The sequence below is a fragment of the Artemia franciscana genome, chromosome 16 (assembly GCF_032884065.1).
Source record: "Artemia franciscana chromosome 16, ASM3288406v1, whole genome shotgun sequence".
Taxonomy (NCBI): domain Eukaryota; kingdom Metazoa; phylum Arthropoda; class Branchiopoda; order Anostraca; family Artemiidae; genus Artemia; species Artemia franciscana.
In genome coordinates, this window is record NC_088878.1 from 27152205 (window position 1) to 27172156 (window position 19952).

Here is a 19952-nt window from a genome sequence, read left to right on the forward strand (position 1 = left end):
TCTCATAGCGTAAACTTACTGGTTTCTACAGCGTGACAGCGTGAGTCTAGGATCAGCTTGGATCAGCTGCTTAATTTTGCATTACACTTCTTCTTTCTTTGCCTTCGAACAATATTTTTATGAAGGTGTTTTTTTTTTTTATTTCGACCAAGCTTTATTGTAGGTTTTTGTTTATATTTGGTTTTTGCTTGACAATAAGAACCCATGAATCGGTTCAGCCTATTCTATTTGCTCTGTAACTTAACTTTTTTTCAGGCATTGTCAGCAAACTCAAATCCCAAGGCTTCCGTGTAGCACTTTTGGATATATCCTTTTATCAATGAAACTTGGTATTCAAACAGCTCGTTGTAATTAACTTAAAGTAAGGAGCGATGCGGCTCAATAGTTAACGAGACTTTCAGAAACAGAGTTTCTACAGTTTCGGTTTCTACAGCGTGAGTTTAGATTTATACGTGACATTAACGCTAGATTTATTTAAGTTTGTTAGTAACAAAAGAAAATTACTAACAAAAGAAAAATTTTAACCCATGAGTCCTGCTTAAAAAATAGTTATGTTACTTATGTTCTGGTCACTTGAGCCTTGTCTTAGTGCTTATCCTTTTTGGTATTGTCGGAGTAGTAATGATAATGAAAAATATGTAGTATTATAATAACTCTGTTCCAGTATTAATTAGCAGTAGCTAATTAGCTAATTAGCAGTTCTAGGAAATTGCAGCTTACTCTGATAATTGTAAAAAAGTTTGAAAAATAAAGATAGCTTGACTCAATTAATTCTTGCACAATGTTCGGTTGATAAGTTAATCGGAGATATCGAGCCATGGACGAAGGTGTATTAACAATATTCTGTTTAAAGCAGTCTCGCTGGAATAATTAAAATATTATGGAGCATTTTGTTTGCTCGCAATTTAGTTAGTAGTTAGTTTATTTTAATAAACATTGTTTTTTTTTGTTCTTTGTTTTTAATATTTTTTTTCTCCTCTATTTTTTTGTTATTTTTTGCTAGTAGCACACCCTCGCAAGCGACGCTTTTGGTGTGCTACCGATTGATTTTGTCTCTGTTATTTATTTTGGATAATAAATTAATACTACTACTACTACTTATTTCAGTGCGAAGATTATGCAAGATTGCACTTTAATTACAAGTTTGATTTCTGATTGTCAACTCTTTAATCAAATCTTTTGATTGTCTTTTTAAAACGATACAATTAAAACCAAAAACTATGATTCTTTTAAAAATAAAATCTTCGCTCTTTTTTAACTCTTGTGTTGAATTCACTTTATCTCAAGTATTAGCTACGGGTTATTTATAGCCCTTCTTTTTATATTTATTTATCTTCTTTCATATATTTATTGACCAGCAGGGTTTTGATGTCTACACGCTACTCTAACTCTTGTTAATTTTCCAGACTCTGTTTAAACCAGTTATCCTGTTAAAATCTTTCTACACATGGCAAATACTTGAACTATATTATCAACGGGATATAAAAAATAACCAAAACATGTAATTTAGAGTTTATGATCCAGAACAGAAATATAATCCAAAATACCTGAGCAAAGAAAGCTGGCAACGCTGTAACAGCTTCCTGATCCCTGCCACTAGATGCATTGAAGTAAGTGAGTTGAAATTGCATCATACTCTTGCAATGATCTGCTAAATACGAATTATATTTTTTCATTTTCGCAATTTGAGCTTCTCTTTCCTCAAGCTTCGATTTCAGCTTCGCTATATCCTTGTTATTTTGTATTTTTAGTGTGTTTGTCTCATCAATCATCCTAAAATAGGGAATGAGTCATACAATCTTTTTTCAGCAAATTTAAAATGCTTTAGTCAGGCACGTGCCAATGATTTTTTTCGAGGAGGAAGCAATAGCAAACAATTCCGGGGGGAGGAACGATACTTCATATTAATTTAATTTGATATTTTTACTAGGAAGTGCCCAAAATTCATAAGGTACTTGAATGATAAACGCCCTACCGTTCAAGTTGTTCATTCATTGACGCATTATAGAATCGTCTTTTTTTCGTTAGTTTATTTCAGCTTAGCATGAGACAAGACAAAGAGAAGTGACAAAATAGATGAGAAATATATAATTTGGGCTATATAAGGAGTTATATAAAGCTTACCGAAATAAGTTGAGTACCGTTTTAAGAAATGAAAGGAAGGTGGAAAAGGAAGAAATAAGGAGGTGGAACGATGCCCTAGAAAAACCTGGGGATCAAACAGTTCGTGGTAACGAACTGTAGTAAGAAGCGACCCGGCTCAGTAGTAACCAAAACTCTAAAAAATGGAATTTTGATACCAGTAGCTACGTCAAAAGAATCGCATTTTAATACTGATTTAAATATATAAGTTTCATCAAGTTTAGTCTTACCCATCAAAAGTTACGAGCCTGAGAAATTTGCCTTATTTAAAAAATAAGGGGAACACCCCCTAAAAGTCATAGAATCGTAACGAAAATCACACCATCAGATTCAGCGTATCAGGGAGCCCAATTGTAGAAGTTTCAATCTCCTATCTATAATAAAAATCTGGAAATTTGTATTTTTTGCCACAAGGCAGATCACGGATGCGTGTTTATTTGTTTGTTTGTTTTCTTTTCCCAGGGGTGATCGTATCGACCCAGTGGTCCTAGAATCTTGCGAGAGGGCTCATTCTAACGAAAATGGAAAGTTCTAGTGCCATTTTTAAGCGACCAAAAAAATTGGAGGGCACCTAGGCCCCCTCCCACGCTAATTATTTTCCCAAAGTCAACGGATCAAAATTCTGAGATAGCCATTTTATTTAGCGTCGTCGAAAAACCTTATAACTAAGTCTTTGGGGATGACTTACTCCCCCACAGTCCCCGTGGGAGGGGCTACAAGTTACAAACTTTGACCAGTGCTTACATATAGTAATGGTTATTGGGAAGTATACATACGTTTTCAGGAGGATTTTTTGGTTGGGGGGAGAGGTTGAGAAGAGGGGGGTATGTTGGGAAAACTTTCCATCGAGGAATTTGTCATGGGGGAAGAGAATTTCCATGAAGGAAGCGCAGGATTTTCTAGCATTATTTAAAAAAAAGTGTTTTACTGTTTTGAAAAGTATAGTTGAGAGAAAGAATCTAACTTTAGCGTCAAGAGCGGGGCGTTGATGAGGAAGCAGCCCCTTTCATATACGAAGTAATTTCTGTTCGTTTTAAGTTTTAATGTCGCTCCTTGCTTTCAGTTAAAAAAAAACTTGTTTTTTTATTGACTAATAAAAGAAGTGATTGAATTAAAAACAAATAGTGTTCCCGTAGAATTAATTAGTACAAAGGGTGAGACTTTAAGTTTGGAAGATGATATATGCAATGAATTTCAGAATCATTTTTCAAATATTAGTCCAAATCTAGCTATGTCAATTGTGCCTGATATTAGTGATCCGACGTACGAATCTTTTTTGGGGGACCCGATTGATATCTCTCTTCATCTTAGGCTTGTAACAGTTGATGAAATTAAACAAATTTTTTATGGGTTAAGTAGTAACTCATCTGGTAGTGACCAAATCATATTAAAAACTCTTAAGTTTATATTCCCTATTATATCTCAAGTTTTATGTAAATTAATTAACAAGGTGTTTTCGTCAAGAGAAATTTCCAGATTGTTTTAAAGTTTAAAAGTATTTTACCCACACTTTCCCGCGTTTTAGAGAAATGTTTTAGCACTAGAATGATGATTTTTTTTTTAGAGGAAGTTACTGGTTGAGACATAATTTGGGTTCCGTAGAAAAAGAACAACGGAACAGGCAATGATTTATTTGACAATGTGGCATTATGTGGCAATGTGGCATTAGATAAAGGTTTTAAAGTAGGTGCAGCATTTTTAGATCTGATAAAAGCTTTCGACATGGTGGACTATGAACTTCTTCTTAAAAAGGGTGACGTGTATGGTCTGAGGGGAAAAGCGTCTAATTTTTTAAGAAGTTTTTTAAGTAATCGCTATCAGTATGTTCAACTAATTGATTCTTCTTCGGGAGAAAGACTTGTTGAAATAGGCGTTCCACAAGGATCAGTTCTTGGTCCTATATTATTCTTGATGTTTATAAATGATTTACCAAAGCCTCTAAATAATTTTGCTACAGAATAAATGAACTAACGGTTAACCCCACTAATGCAACAGTTTTGCTTTTTGCTGATGACACAACAGCAATTACCACAGCTAAGACAGCGCAGCTGGTTGAGAAGTCGATGAGGAAATCAGTTGATAAAATTGTAACCTGGCTGAGGCTAAACAAACTAAGGATAAATATAAGCAAGTCTAATTTTGTCATTTTCTCACGATCGCCAGGTTTTTACCCATGGATGAAGGAATTAAATACGTCAAATAGAGTTATAAAACGGACTGTTTCTTTTAAATACCTTGGGGTTGTAATTGACGAAACTTTATCTTTTATGCAGCATGTAACTTTAACTAGTAAAATTCTGGCAAGAAATCTAAGTATAATGAAGAAACTCAAATATTTTTTTCCTAAATCTGTCCTCCACCATTTTTATTTTTCTCTCATACACCCATATATACTTTGTTCAAGTATTTGGCTCTCCACTTTTCCTTCTATCCTTAAGCCAATAAGAGTTCAACAAAAGCACGCAGTTAGGCTTTTAGCAGGGATTCCTCCTCGTCAATCTATTGGGGAATTTTATCCAACCTTGAAAACTTTGCCAGCTGCGAGCCTCCGTGAAATTTATGTATTGTGGTTTATTTTATGTTATGTATGTTATATTATGTATATTATGTATTATGTATTGGTTTATTTTTGGATTATTGCAGGATATTCAACCACGCTGTTTTTGTGATTTATTTTGCGTTAGGTCTTTTGTTCCTTCACACGATACAAGGGGTAGTGTCGATTTAAGTGTACCTCGAGGCATTTCTCCCCGTTCACGTTTTTCTGTTTTGTATGGAGGTACACGGAAATGGAATAGTTTGACGAGTAATATAAGGAGTATTGGAGACTCTGTTATATTTCGAAAAACCATTAAGGAACTGCTTTTTGTAGATAATGAGTTTTGATTAATTCATTTATTTTATTTTTTGTGGGGGTTATGATGATATGTAGTTCCCAGAGGAAAAGTAAAGTAATGATGTTTCTTTTATATTTATAGTTGAGTGTGGTAGTATTAATGGTGTCGGTGACCTAGTGTTCTTTTATTTTATATATTTTGTTTTCTCTGTTTCCCCCTCGGACAAGCTTTGCTTTTTAGGGGAGGTAGTAGCCATTTTTTGTTTATTATCTGTTTAATGAATAAATCCTTCTCTCTCTCTATACATTTGCACATTAGGGTGGGGGTAGAGTATTTGGAGAGTGTCAAGTTAGAAAACAATTCTTACTACATAAATTGCAGAATAATTGTATCAAACACATTGGGTATGCAGACCCACTATACTTTACCCCTCCCCCTCCTAATGTGCAAATATTATAGCTCAAATTTGTTTCTAAAGTATTACATTGTTATCGTACTTTGGTACATTTCATTAGGATTGAGCCTCAGAGAAACGTCTTAGAAGGACATAAGGTCGGGCGCATATCATACAAGTACCATTCAAAGTAATTATAAGGAAGTCTGGCAGAAGCGGGCCTGAAGCCCCCTGGTTACGTCCCTGACATTAGCCCAGATATCTATTATTATTACTAAGTATATATTTATTTGTTTATCGTTAGTGAGAGTAATCTCTATTTCTCAGTGAATAGATGAATATTTTGTTAGAGTGAATTTGATTAAGTGTTTTTTATTAATGAGGTGAATCTCATATGCAAGAAAAAGGACCGGTTTATTGTATTTTTCTCTTTTTTTCTAATTTTGTGTTGCTTCAATAGGATTAGTCCTGGAGACAAATCTTTTTATCATTAAGTAGATTTTCTTTATTTTTGGGTATTTTGGTTGTGAATGTACAGATTTAATTTTACAATAAACCAAACTGAACCGAACACAACGGATAAATTCTTAGAATCATTATACTGCAAGTACAGGGACGTACTAGTACAGGGCAAGTACAGGGGCCTTGGCACCACTAAAATTCTAAATTTTTACGAATTTCTGAAAAATTTCAATTCAAATATAAACAGGCAATAACTGTATACATATCTGTTAATTTTTTTAACAGATGAGACTTTTTAACTGTTAACTTTTATTGCAGTATCCGTTTATAAACAATAATTTTTATAAAAAGTCAATGAATAAGATCTCCATATACAGTTACGTGGATCTTGGCAGAAGTGAGTGCCAAATAAAAAAAAGATACGTGGGTGGAAATTCAGCAATAGTAAGCTTAAAACATTTGGCACTAATAGGAATCAATTTATAGTTAAGCTATAAATTTTTACGGACAAAAATAGTTGCCAAATTTAACTAATTGGTTATATTCTCTTATTTCCATGGTTCAACGGTGGCAACGCTGTCATACCGCCCTAGATCTTCTTAATGTTGGAAAAAAAAATCTTAGAAAACCATCGTTTCCAGATATGAACAGACCTAAGATGAAACCAGGGAGCGAAAAATGTTTTTATTTTGCTTATTTAACTACAGGTTACTTAAAAAAAAGAAGCTTCTTGGATCAATTATGTATAAACCTAAAATATTACTAGATGTTACAGCACTTAGTATTAGGCAAATGTTTGTCAGAAACCAGACAAATCAATTTTTAATAAAAATAAATAAATGTGTTAATAATAAATATAATAATAGTAATTAATAATATTATAATTATAATTAATAATACTTGTATGATTATTAATAATAATAGTTAATAATAAAAACAATAAAATATGATAATACGAAGGACATCAAAATAAAAATATTTTCCCCCTTGATCTGTCTTAGGTGTGTTCATGCCAGAAAAACATGACTTTCCAAAATTTCCCTTTTGGTTGTTTCAAAACTATGAGATCTTTAGATAGTATCACATTATAAAAGAAAGAAAACGTGGATGAAAAATTAGCAAAAACAAGCTAAAAATATACGACATTAAACAGCTTTAAAAAGGTATAGCTTTCATTTAAAGATTTAGTTGTCCTAAATAGTTGGAATTTTTTAGTGGGAATAAACAATGGTTGAACTTAAAATTCTACAGACAAAAAGTGCTGTCAGATCTAATTGTTTAGCTTTGTTTATTCATTTTCACGGTTCAACGTGAAAACTCCGATGAAAAGGTAATACTACTACTACTAACAACTCACCATAGCACCAAGCCGCCTGAAGCCAACATAGCTACGCACGCTTCTCCTCAATCCCAATCTATTCAAAGCCTCCCTCTTTACACCCTCCCCGGAAGTTGCTATTTCCTTTAAATCTTTCTTTATGACATCCTCCCACCCGGGACGAGGAAGACCTGCTTTTCGTTTAGCCCTAGACGGTTGGTCGAAAAGGACGGCTATTTCGTTGTTCAAATGAATTTTCAGAAATTAATCAAAATATAGGCGATAAATCACAAGCTCCCCAGCCAAAAAAATGCTTCAGACCCACAATCGGGGAAAAAATTCGTTACGGTGTCCAATACACAGTAGGAAAAATCATAATTTTATTGTCGCACAACTGATCATATTTTTCACCTTGCACTTCCAAATTTTTCAATTTTCAGTAAGAGACAACGCTCAAGCACTGCCTATAGTAATGCCCGAAAAACACTTGGCGTTTTTTCCCGATCGGATTTTTTTTTACTGCTGCCATTCTAAGATAAAGTAGCGTTTAAGCACTGGGCGGTAAACATTCTACCAACGCCACATCAGTCAATCACAGATCTGACCTAACAAATAAATTTAATTAACAATTAATATTAATCAATGAGTGAATATTTATATTGCGGCTGGGATGAGCCTTATATTGTGGCCAGGATACAAAAGATAGGGCTAATTTAATTGTTTTATCTTTAATTGCAATTAATTCCTTTGGTAATTTAAATGGAGACGAGGTATTTATCTAATGAAGTAGGAGGCGTCTGATGCAAGCTGCAATCCCTTTGCCACATCCGACTTTGTTTTTTTTTTATTGATGTAATTTTGAGGTAAGTTGGATATTCAAAGCAATTGCCTGTTAAGTAGGAGCAAGTTTAGGACTAATTATTCCATATTAGCTCATTCAACAGTCTTTTTGTATTTGAAAAAAAAAAAGAAATTTACCCCCTCCACTCTTACACAATAAAAATACATTGTCCCCCCTATATACCTGTCAATATACTACATGCCTAGCCCATGGAGGAAGGGGGAAGTAGTTAAAACATAAGCTATACTGAACACCAATAGGTTGAAATTATACTAATACAGATGAATTCAGATGTTGTTAAAATAGTATTTAATTTAGGAAAAATAGATTAGATTAACACCCGCTTTGTTTTTCATTTATGATAAATAGGCTTTGATTTGTTTAGCGTCGAAGGCAGGGGCTAATTTGGGCCAAACCCCCTGAACTTCCCATCTCAGGATAAGAAATTCATTTATGATTTCCAATTTAGTTTTTTTTTATGATATATTCTTTGCAAGCGCACTCTCTCAATGCAAACAAAACAGCGGTCGCCAGCAGACTCGACGACGAGTGTGTAATCGTGCCACAAATACCACATATACATTAGCCACATAGACCACCATTTTGGCGAAAAACGATCGTTTATTTTACCAATCATTTATTGTAGTGACATGGGGCGGCTACATTGCTACCACCGGCATTAAATAAACGGATTATTTAGTTTACCCCCAAATGTGTGCGTCACAATATCATCCTATTCACCTTTACTGGTACGGCAGCGGTGGTAAAAATCCAATCGGCAAAAAATGCCAAGTCTGTTTCGGATCTAAAGAGCCATAAGGTTTCAAAGTATTATCATTTTTTCCCCAGGGGCACTTCATATCGAAAGGGTGGTCGTATAAACTTCGGAGGGGCTCATTCGACGGGAAATCAAAAGTTCAAGCATCCTTTTTAAGAGTTAAAATAATTGGAGTGCAACCATCCCCCCTTTCTTTTCCAAATAAACCCAATCAAAATTATTAGATAGCCTTTTTGTTAAAAATAGTCCAAAGGTGAAATAATTATGCCTCCGGGGGTAACGTAACCCCTCTGGAGTTTACACAAGACTGTTGATTTTAATCTAATATAATACAAAGTATATAAAAAGCTAAAGGATATTACAAAGGATATTATCAAGCTAAAAAGTTTGTTCGAAACCGCTTTCTTCTCTTCCTAAATAGTATTTAAACGATTACTATTAAGGAGTTTTTCTTCCTCTAGGACCTAAAGCGAGAGCAGAGTCGATATATTTCGAAGTAGGAGCAAATAAGAATATTTGATTCAGTAAGTAAAGGTCACGCATTTTCCTGCCTCATCACTTTAGTCCTAGAGAGCAGAGTCGATATATTTCGAAGTAGGAGCAAATAAGAATATTTGATTCAGTGAGTAAAGGTCACGCATTTTCCTGCCTCATCACTTTAGTCCTAGAGAGCAGAGTCGATATATTTCGAAGTAGGAGCAAATAAGAATATTTAATTCAGTGAGTAAAGGTCACGCATTTTCCTGCCTCATCACTTTAGTCCTAGAGAGCAGAGTCGATATATTTCGAAGTAGGAGCAAATAAGAATATTTGATTCAGTGAGTAAAGGTCACGCATTTTCCTGCCTCATCACTTTAGTCCTAGAGAGCAGAGTCGATATATTTCGAAGTAGGAGCAAATAAGAATATTTGATTCAGTGAGTAAAGGTCACGCATTTTCCTGCCTCATCACTTTAGTCCTAGAGAGCAGAGTCGATATATTTCGAAATAGGAGCAAATAAGAATATTTGATTCAGTGAGTAAAGGTCACGCATTTTCCTGCCTCATCACTTTAGTCCTAGAGAGCAGAGTCGATATATTTCGAAGTAGGAGCAAATAAGAATATTTGATTCAGTGAGTAAAGGTCACGCATTTTCCTGCCTCATCGCTTTAGTCCTAGAGAGCAGAGTCGATATATTTCGAAGTAGGAGCAAATAAGAATATTTGATTCAGTGAGAAAAGGTCACGCATTTTCCTGCCTCATCACTTTAGTCCTAGAGAGCAGAGTCGATATATTTCGAAGTAGGAGCAAATAAGAATATTTGATTCAGTGAGTAAAGGTCACGCATTTTCCTGCCTCATCACTATAGTCCCAGAGAGTAGAGTCAATATAGAGAGCAGAGTCGATATATTTCGAAGTAGGGGCAAATAAGAATATTTGATTCAGAGATTAAATATCACGCATTTTTCTGCCTCATCACTATAGTCCTTGTCCTTACAATATTTTGTTTAATAATATTTTATACAAAATAAAAACTGTAATTCTGTATATTAATTAATAATCAATTGTAATTCCGCTTATTATTACCAAAAATTCGACCTTTCAACGGTCTTAGTACTGAAGTCTTGACTGGCAAAAAAAGCCCCTAATAATCTGGTTATTTTTGACGGTTGGTCTCTTTAGAGGGAAACAATTTTAGAGAATAAAACATTTATTACTTCATAATACGCATAAAATTTGCAGTCAGAAGATTTTATTGGTTGCTACCAATTTCATTTACTTTTTTTCCACTTTTATTTTTATAAATACATCATTTTCCTTTGTTCCTTCTACTGCGCTTATTTGTATTTTAGACATTGACAATCAACGCTCGATATTTTATGACAGTAAATAAGTAATCAGATTAACTACTATGGTCCCTTCTTGACTACTAAGGTCCCTGCATCAGCCCTGCAGTCTGTTGCTACAGCAGGCTTCGATTACTGGATTACCAGGCTAAGGTTAAACCCACTCCGCCACCACATGACCGATATTTTATGTCGGTGGTAGTTAAAAAAAGAAATTTCAAAGATTTTACTTCAAATGAAGGGCAACGCCATCTGCCATTACTGTTCAAACATGCAGATGGTGTTGTATTGCCAATATTTGAAACATCAATCACAGTGGATTTGCATCGTTTTTTTTTGTCCTTTGGTGGCGCAGTGGGTTTGACCTTAGCTTGGTAATACGGGACCCAGGGATCGAATCATGCTGCAGGAATGCACTGCAGGGCCGACGCAGGGACCTTAGTAGTCAAGAAGCGTCGTTAATCCGATACAATACAATACAAGAAGCATCGTTAATCCGATCTTAATTTTTAAAGATAAGGCTATGGTGGCGCAGTGGGTTTGATCTCAACTTAGATAAGACATTTATTTCAAAAAATCTCTGTCACAAGCCCACAAAGGGCCGAATTCGGATTTCGGAGTCAACAAATCACATGGTTGCACTAAAACTGGCAAAAATACAAAAAAGAAAAATCATAATGAATAATCATTTGAGAGTCAATAATTAAACTGAAGTAAGTCAACTAAAAAGTTAAAAGGATAAGAACCGGTCAAATTAAACTTAAACAAATACAATTCAGAAAAAGAATTAAAAGGGACATTAAAAATGGGAAGGGGGGGGGCAAAATAAGCAAATACGGTCGAAAGGGGGGGGGATAAGTGAATAAACACAAAAAAGAGAACGAAATATAAAATATATAAAAATTAAAAGGGAGGGATAGGATTAAGAAAACAGGACGAGGATTTTAGGAAACCAATCGGCATTATTATGGACTTAGAGGGGTTTACTGTCATGTTTCTAATCTCATTGAGAATACTCACAGGGTCACTTATTAAATTTCTGAAGCAAGTTTCACCCACCGTTAGGTCATCAACAAACTTTCATTGGTCAGGAAAATCCTTAGCAAGGCTGTTAACCATGATTGAAAAAAGGAAGAGACCTAGGAGAGTACCTTGGGGTACGCCATTGTGGACAGGGAGTGGATTTGAGTAATGATTCTGGAATTTGAGAGCTTGCAATATATTTCTTAAGAAGGAGGCAACCAATTTCAACAGTAAGGGAACAATATTGAACTCGCTGATAAGTTTCTTAATTAAAATATTGTGGTTAACAAGGTCAAATGCTTTCCGAAGGTCAATGGAAATTAAATTTAGCCAGAAATTAGGCTTTTCGAGGATTTTTCCCATGTGGTCGATAAGAGAAACGAGGTATTGGGAAGGAGAAGTGGATTTTAGGTTACGGACTTGCTTTAAGTCAGCAAGAGGTAAAATAGGGTTAAGATTAATAGGACAAACACCTTCAAAACTAGACTTTCGTTTTTCTTTTTCAAAGGGGTTATAAAATTCTGCTTCCAAATTGTTGGAATTCACCCGGACTCCGTAATCTAGTTAAACAGAAAAAAACAAGGGCTTAGAAGGGAAGTCACCGAAGGCACTAATAAGAGGAAACGAGATATTCAAAGGCCAAACAATTGTTTTTCTTAGTTTTTCAATTCTTCTTTCTATCTCAGACGGGGAAACAAGTGGGAAAAGAAGGGGATAGGGCACCTGTTGGTAATTGATCGGACAATGCTGAAAGGCTCTGGATTATGGAAGCGAGGAATTTATAGATTAGCGCCAGTAACATCAGGGGACTCGGGTAGATTGAAGTTAAGCTGCTCAAACCTCCCGTCACACAGCTTTTTAACCTTGGAATACCAATTTTTCGGTTTATTAGTTCGACCTTACTTTTGTAGTACGATCGTGCCAATTTACAAATTTCTCTTTTATTTGATTTTCTTAGTTTATTGGCTTCATCCGGTTTACCATTTTAGAAAAACTTCAATTTGGTCTTAATTAGTGCCTTTATAGTTTAGTTAATAAAGAGTTTATCACTGGAGCACCTATTAAATCCTTTTTCTGGAATTTTTTTTTACATTTATCAATTAGCTTTTTGTGGAACGTAGCCATTTTCTCATCAAGATTTTCTATACTATAAATATCAGACCAATCTTCAGTATTCAGCCACATACCAAAAGAAAGAAGACTAGAAATTTGAAGAGGGCGATAAGTGCCATAAGTTATTGAGAAAGAATGCTTAAAATTTGAGGAAGGGGATAAAAAAATCGAAAGATGGTAATTCGCACCTAATGGGGGCAAAGCTGAGGGAGGGCTGTAAAAATTATGCATATTAGTTAAATAAAATCAAGAGAGGTATTTTCCCGAATCGTTGGCATTTTGACAATTTTCTTTACTTTAAGTTAGGAGCAAAAATAATCCATTTTAAGGTCGTATCACCAACTTAAACAAGGACAGCATTAGAGTACTTAGAAATAACAAAATCAGCACTTGTCTGCAATTGCTGAATGAATTTACGATTTGAATCGATATTTTGATTTGGGAAGAAATAGAAAACAGCTATTGCAATAATATTAAATGGACGAGGGACTACTTTTGGTCTAGTACTTAGCCAGAGGATTTCCTCTTACTCGGGTGAACTAGGGACTCGAATAGCTTTTGGGTACAGATTACTCTTAGTAAAGAACAAAGCACCACCACCTTTTTTTCCGAGTGGGTAAAGGACGGACTTTAACAAACTCTGAATAATTTGTCAGGCGCAGGGACCCAGGGTTATGGGACTGTAATTCAGTATTAGCTACAATATCCATTAGATTTGGTTCTGAAAGCACCTCGAGTTCGGTAGGCTTTTCAAAATTAAGACTTTCAGCATTAGTAAGTAAAAGTTTAGGAAAAACAAACCGATTTGGTAATCTCGACAGGGAGACTTGATGAGTTTGAGAATTTCCTGGGTGAGGTTTTAATTTAATATTATGATGCTTTGGAGATGAAGGGTAAGAGAAGGATTTACCTTGGGGATTTGGAGGTGGGGGACGGACAAGGATATAGACGAAGCATGATGAGGAAGGTGCGACTTGCTTCCAGCTGATGGGAAGCGAGAACATTTAAGATTTATTACAAGAGAATTATTAAATGCAAAAATTCTCACACCTAAGTCACGTTGACAGTGTAAGCACGAGGGATAAAACAAATTGGCCCAAGGTGGGGTTTCGTGTAGATTGGGTGAGAAGGAGTCAAATTGGGAGGATTTTTGATAGAGAAGAAAAGGGGAGATGGGAAGGCAAGAAGGTGCCGGGAAAGGGAATGAGCAATATGAGCAAGAGGGGATTTTGGGAGGGTTTGGGTGTAGTAATGTCTACAATGGTGATTTGACTGGTCGTGAGTAAATTTCTGGGTTGGAGGGGCGTTTTGGGGAGAGGATACCAGGGGCATGTTGCTTTGTATCCGATAAGGAGGTAGGTATTGGGGGGTATTTAATAAGGCAGGAATGGGATACGAGCTTGGTAATACGTGACCCAGGGTTCAAATCCAGCTGTAGTAACACACTAAAGGGCCAATGCAAGGACCTTAGTAGTTAAGAAGCTCCATTAATCCAATACATACATACAAATAGAAGGATCAAATGAAAATGATATATTTAGAAAAAGTGCAAAAATGCCAATGGAAGCAGACACAACCCCGAAAATCTGTTGACTACAATTTTGGTCCGTATTATTAAGTAAGAATTGTTTTGTTTTTTTCCCACATTTCTTTCTGATGAAATATTAACCACTGAAATTTTGCTCTTATTCTATTTTCAAAAACTGCCCTAAACAAATATGAATCGAGGTCTTACTTTTGCTTAAGCTGGTTCAACTGTTCCTCAAACGAAACAACTAATCCATGAAGTTTGACATCATATTCATCAGAGAGTTGTTGACGCATTTTACTGGATCGTTCACCATAGTCTTTACGAAACTCTTCCATTCGCTGACGGTTGTCTTCTTCACTTTTTTGGCACTTTTCCAACAGAAGATTTTCTTTTGCCTCAAAAGATTTCTTCAATTCTGCCTAAATTAGGAGAACGGAAGATCTAAGCCGAACTGGCCTACCATGACACAACAAAGAAATTAATAGGACAAACGAGTCTATTGCTAGTATGAAGAAAAATAAGAGTAAAGGTCAAACCAGCATTTCACCAGTATAAAACGAGAGGTCTTCAGCGCTAAAAGAAAACGAAAAAACAACTAAAATCTAAAGCGAAAATAATATATGTATATATAAATAAAATACTTCGGTGTTCGCAATTACATAGATAATGCTCTCAAATTGAAAAAGTATCTGAAAACTTTTGTTTTAGCTCTAGCAGAACATATTTCCGAACATACCATCCATACCATATGTACAATTAGAGAAAACAACAGCCATTTCTAATGAGAAAGGTTTTTTCGCAATGGGCTAGGAAAGACACAGAAATAAAATACATATTTCCGCGGATTTGTCAACTAGTATGGGCACTGGAAATTTAAATATTGATTCTATTTGCGACATTATTTTACAAATGAACGCACAATCAAAAACTATAAAAAAGTCTTGCAAAATCACAAGGGGATAAACATAAAAACCAATAAGATTGGCAACACTGGATGCTAACATAAAGATTACTTCTCTACAGAACAATTAGGTTCATTTAAATTTTATTCTCTTACTTTTACCAGTTACTTTTGTGACTTCATAGAAGTAGCTCACTATTTTTATATGTGAGTATCAATTGATTATACATATTGTTTTCTTTTTACTATATATACATTCTTTTAGTTTTATATTTTAGTTGAGCCCTTTTTCATGTTTTTCTCTTAACGCCGAAGACACCTTTTTTCATACAGGCGAAATATTCGTTTGATTTTCTTCTTGTTCCTCATATTGGCCATTGAACGGTTTGATTTCTCTAAATTTATTTTGTAGTTTTGAAATTAAGAGAAAAGTCAAAATTTTCAAAAATTTCAACAAACAATATTTTTTTTAGTTACATTCTTATATCTTTTGTTATTAGCCATTTAGAGATAAATTAAATAACTTACGTGTCCTCTCTTCATGCAATTAAAGACAACACAAAACACACACACACACACATATATATATATATATATATATATATATATATATATATATATATATATATATATATATATATATATATATATATATATATATCATGAAAAGAGAAATCACCAATGCAACAGCACAAACACAAAAAAAAGAAAAAAAAAAAAAGAAAAAAAAAGAGAGACAGAAGGAGAAAAGGAAGACTGTTTTCCTAAATTAGTGATTAATATAGACCAGCACTTGAATGAGGCCTTAATCCTACTCATCCATACAATCACATAGGTCAAAGAGCATAGCCATACACAATCAACCATAAAGAATAATCCATGGACAGGCAGTCATGTCGTCAATAAGTATAAGTCGTCATTTACCAAACAATAGAAAAAATAATAAAGACAAATAATCCAGAGGCAACAACCCAACACAAGGGCTCACCAGGAGAATAAACTGGCCTAAATATATATATATATATATATATATATATATATATATATATATATATATATATATATATATATATATATATATATATATATATATATATATATATATATATATATATATATATATATATATATATATATATATATATATATATATATATATATATATATATATATATATATATATATATATATATATATATATATATATATATATATATATATATATATATATATATATATATATATATATATATATATATATATATATATATATATATATATATATATATATATATATATATATATATATATATATATATATATATATATATATATATATATATATATATATATATATATATATATATATATATATATAGTGACCAGCCTTACAAGCAGTGATTTAGATGTAAAAAGTGGCATGTACCTACCCTCCCTTGACTCAAACAAATCCCTACTCAAATCCCTCTTCAGTACTGTTAAGAAATTTCTCAGGGGGAACGAGTGCTACAAATAGCGTTGTTTTCATCAAGGTTTAAATATTAACGTTTCACATTTAACTATTTACATGCATAATTTAATGTCTTCTTGTACCTACCCCCCCTCGACTCAAACAAATCCTTACTCAAAAAGTAGTGTCCCAAAAATGGGTCAAATAACTCTTTGTCCCTAATCTATTTGAAACCTAAAGCCGTAAGTCTTCGGGCAAAGAAGAACCTAATTTATAAAGAATAAACGGGGCACATCCCCCCCCTAAAAAAAAGGGACCCTAAGAGGCCCAAAGAAACACTTTGATTCCTGAGTTGGCAATGACCGTCTTACATCTTTTCCTCAAGGAAATGGTAAACTAAAAATCTTTTGTCTTGATAGTCCTGCGTCTTGAAACAATTGAGAAGTATTTGAATTAATAATTTAAGATAAATATTTTGATTAATCTTGATCGATGTTGTTTTATCTGGTTCCCATAAATAAACAATACAAATTCTTATAGGAGGAAGAGAGAGGACATGCTTAGAATCAAAACCGATAGAAAAAACCCTTGTGATGAATGCAAAGGAGCTCCTCCTAGAATAATCTTAAAAAATCTAATTTTCAAAACGCGTCAATGCGAATTTTTTACTTTATCTATTCCCCCCTAAAATATTGCATTAAATCATTTACTGTTGAGATTAAAAGTGCCTCGTCAAAAAGAACTAAATAATCATCAGGATTTTCAAAACATGGAGGGCCAAGGGAGGATCAAAATCATCATTTTTATTTTCACATCTTTGTTTATGGAAATCTTGTGTTCATGTAGGCGTTCCCTCAGCTGTTGCCGGGTTTTGCTAGTATAAAACTTCCCGCAAGATCATTAGACGCCAAAACCGCGTTCTAGAATACGGGACCCCGGCGTTGTAAACGCCAGGACTCAATTTTATCTTTCCCAGATTTGATATGACGTTCGACCTTTAGTTCATGTTTGAAAGAAACAGAAAGATTATGTGGCTTTAAATTTTTTCCTGAGACTCAGGATATATAGTAAAGTGGTAAAATTTTTGTTTTCACTTGTAGGAGTAAACTAAATAAGAGGGGGAGGGGTGAATATTTACTTGTTGTACCTTTTTTAATCTTCTATCTATAAGATTATCAATAAGTTCAATGAGGCAACTATTGCAGGATAAAATATCTTTAGCACAATTTACCTCAAAGGATACATGAAATTTGGGAACAGATTTTTAAAACTCGACTAAAGAAATAACCACACTTTTCGACTAGAACTTCTTAAAGTACGATCAAATCTGATTGCTTGATCGAACGAAAACTTATACAATCATAAAATCGAAAAATTACACAATCAGAATAAAAAGACTAAACATGGAAATTCACTATTCAATAAGAAAGACCAGCATATGTTGTTTCAAGTTTTTGGCAGAAGCGAGTGCCAATAAAAAAAAAGAAACGCGAGTGAAAAATTAGCGAAAAACAGGGAAAATCTTTCCCTCGAAGGTGTATTTGTCTCTGGAAATCAACAGATTAATTGTTTATGTAAAATAAAAATAAATACGCGAACTTCTTAAAGTACCAAGGATGATCAAACCTGATTGCTTGAATTGATCGAACGAAAACTTATACAATCATAAAATCAAAAATTACACAATCAGAATAAAAAAGACTAAACATGGATGTTTAAATTTCAATAAGAAAGACCTACATATGTTGTTTCAAGTTTTTGGCAGAAGCGGGTTCCAAAACAAAAAAAGAAACGCGAGTGAAAAATTAGCTAAAACATATGAAGCTAAACAGCTTCAGAGAGCGCAGCTTTCCTTCGAAGGTGTATTTGTCTCTGGAAATCAACAGATTAGTTGTTTAAATTTTTATGGAGGAAAAGCGTTATCAGACTACGTAAGTTCATTTTGGTCATTTATCTTTACGGTTCAACGTGGGAACACTGCCGACAATTTGACACTACCCTAGAAATTTTATAATCTTGAAACAATCAAACGAAAAATACAACGAAATAGTGGTTTTACACTATGAATACACCAAAGATGGGTCTAGGGTAGACCAAAGATAGGTCCAGGAGGGCCAATTTTTTTTTTATTCTGATGCATCTGGCACTTTAAAAATAGAACACATTGAGGAAGAAAAGAGAAATTACCTTTTCTGATATTAAATCTTCAACTTCAATTTGCAATCTCTGTTTTTGGTCCAAAATATTACGCAATTCCAGCTCAAGTTGACTGTTCTTCGTTGTCAACTCATTTAAATTTTTGGTTAAACGATCCACTTCTTCCTTCAATGTTCGACTACAGTTATTGGCTTCAGTAAATTCTTTCATCAGCTTCTCATTTTCCAATCTCAATTTTACGTATTTATTTTCAAGGTCACTTAAAGAATTCACAAGTCTCCTATTCTCTTCATCAAGGATAGAACAATCATTGTGTAAAGTTTTATTATTTCCTCGCAAGTCTGTTAACTCAAGATTCAGTGTTCTGGATAGAGCATCTACTTCTTGGTATTTTTCACGTAGATTTTCGGCAATTTTTAGGACTTCCTTGAATTTAAGTTCCATTTCCTGAGCTTTCTAAAAATAAAATATGAAAAAAACAGAAGGTCAGGTTTTTCTGTCAAGAGAAACTTTGTCAGTTCATGGGGATGGGAGGTTCTTTAAGCTCAATGAACGTAGTCGATATATTAAATAAGTGACCCCCTTACTTAAGTCCCGTCCATCCTCGTGGGACGTCTTGGGGCCACTCCTTTTGAAAGGGCATGAGCCGAGACTCGATATGAAGACTGTATTGTGCTGTTCTGGAGAGTTGCACAAAGTGCTTGCACTTGAAGTTATCAATACACCGCTTTCGCGGTCTTCTTCGCGGTCACTGTCTGTCAATCTGTTTGATTTTTATCAAGGATTGGGTCAGGCGATATTAGCCGTCTTCACACTTCCACGTTGGTCCCCCCCTCCCACTCCCTTTTTATCTTAACCTTGTTAAAATTTTGAACTTTCTTTTTATACGGTTCCTTTCCTAGATTTTATTTTTTTTAGTCACTAAACTAAATTGTCTCTGTTTTTTATTTGTTTTAATCCCCTTATAAATTCTGCGAGTTTTAATCTTATTGACATGATGATTTTTTTTCCGATCTTTTTTTCTTCTGTGTTTATTGACTTTGAAATGCGAAATTAGCCCACTTGGGCTTCTTATTCATTTTTTTAAATTAATATCTTCTTATTTCTTTAAGACCCGTTATGAAATTATTTCTAGAGAACCTTAAGTTTTTAAATTCAATAGGCAAAGTCCCTAAATCT

General features: G+C 34.0%; 1 protein-coding gene across 3 annotated transcripts in view; it reads right to left on the reverse strand.

Moving 5' to 3' along the window:
- Positions 1–19952, reverse strand: part of LOC136037299 (CDK5 regulatory subunit-associated protein 2-like) — a 40156-nt gene that overhangs the window by 6956 nt on the left and 13248 nt on the right. For all 3 annotated transcript variants that reach the window (XM_065719945.1, XM_065719943.1, XM_065719946.1), the window contains exons 4-6: positions 18804–19229; positions 14470–14684; positions 1548–1773 (exon numbers count right to left, since the gene is read on the reverse strand). In XM_065719945.1, the coding sequence (XP_065576017.1) occupies positions 1548–1773; positions 14470–14684; positions 18804–19229 (867 nt within the window). The remainder of the gene's footprint in view (positions 1–1547; positions 1774–14469; positions 14685–18803; positions 19230–19952) is intronic.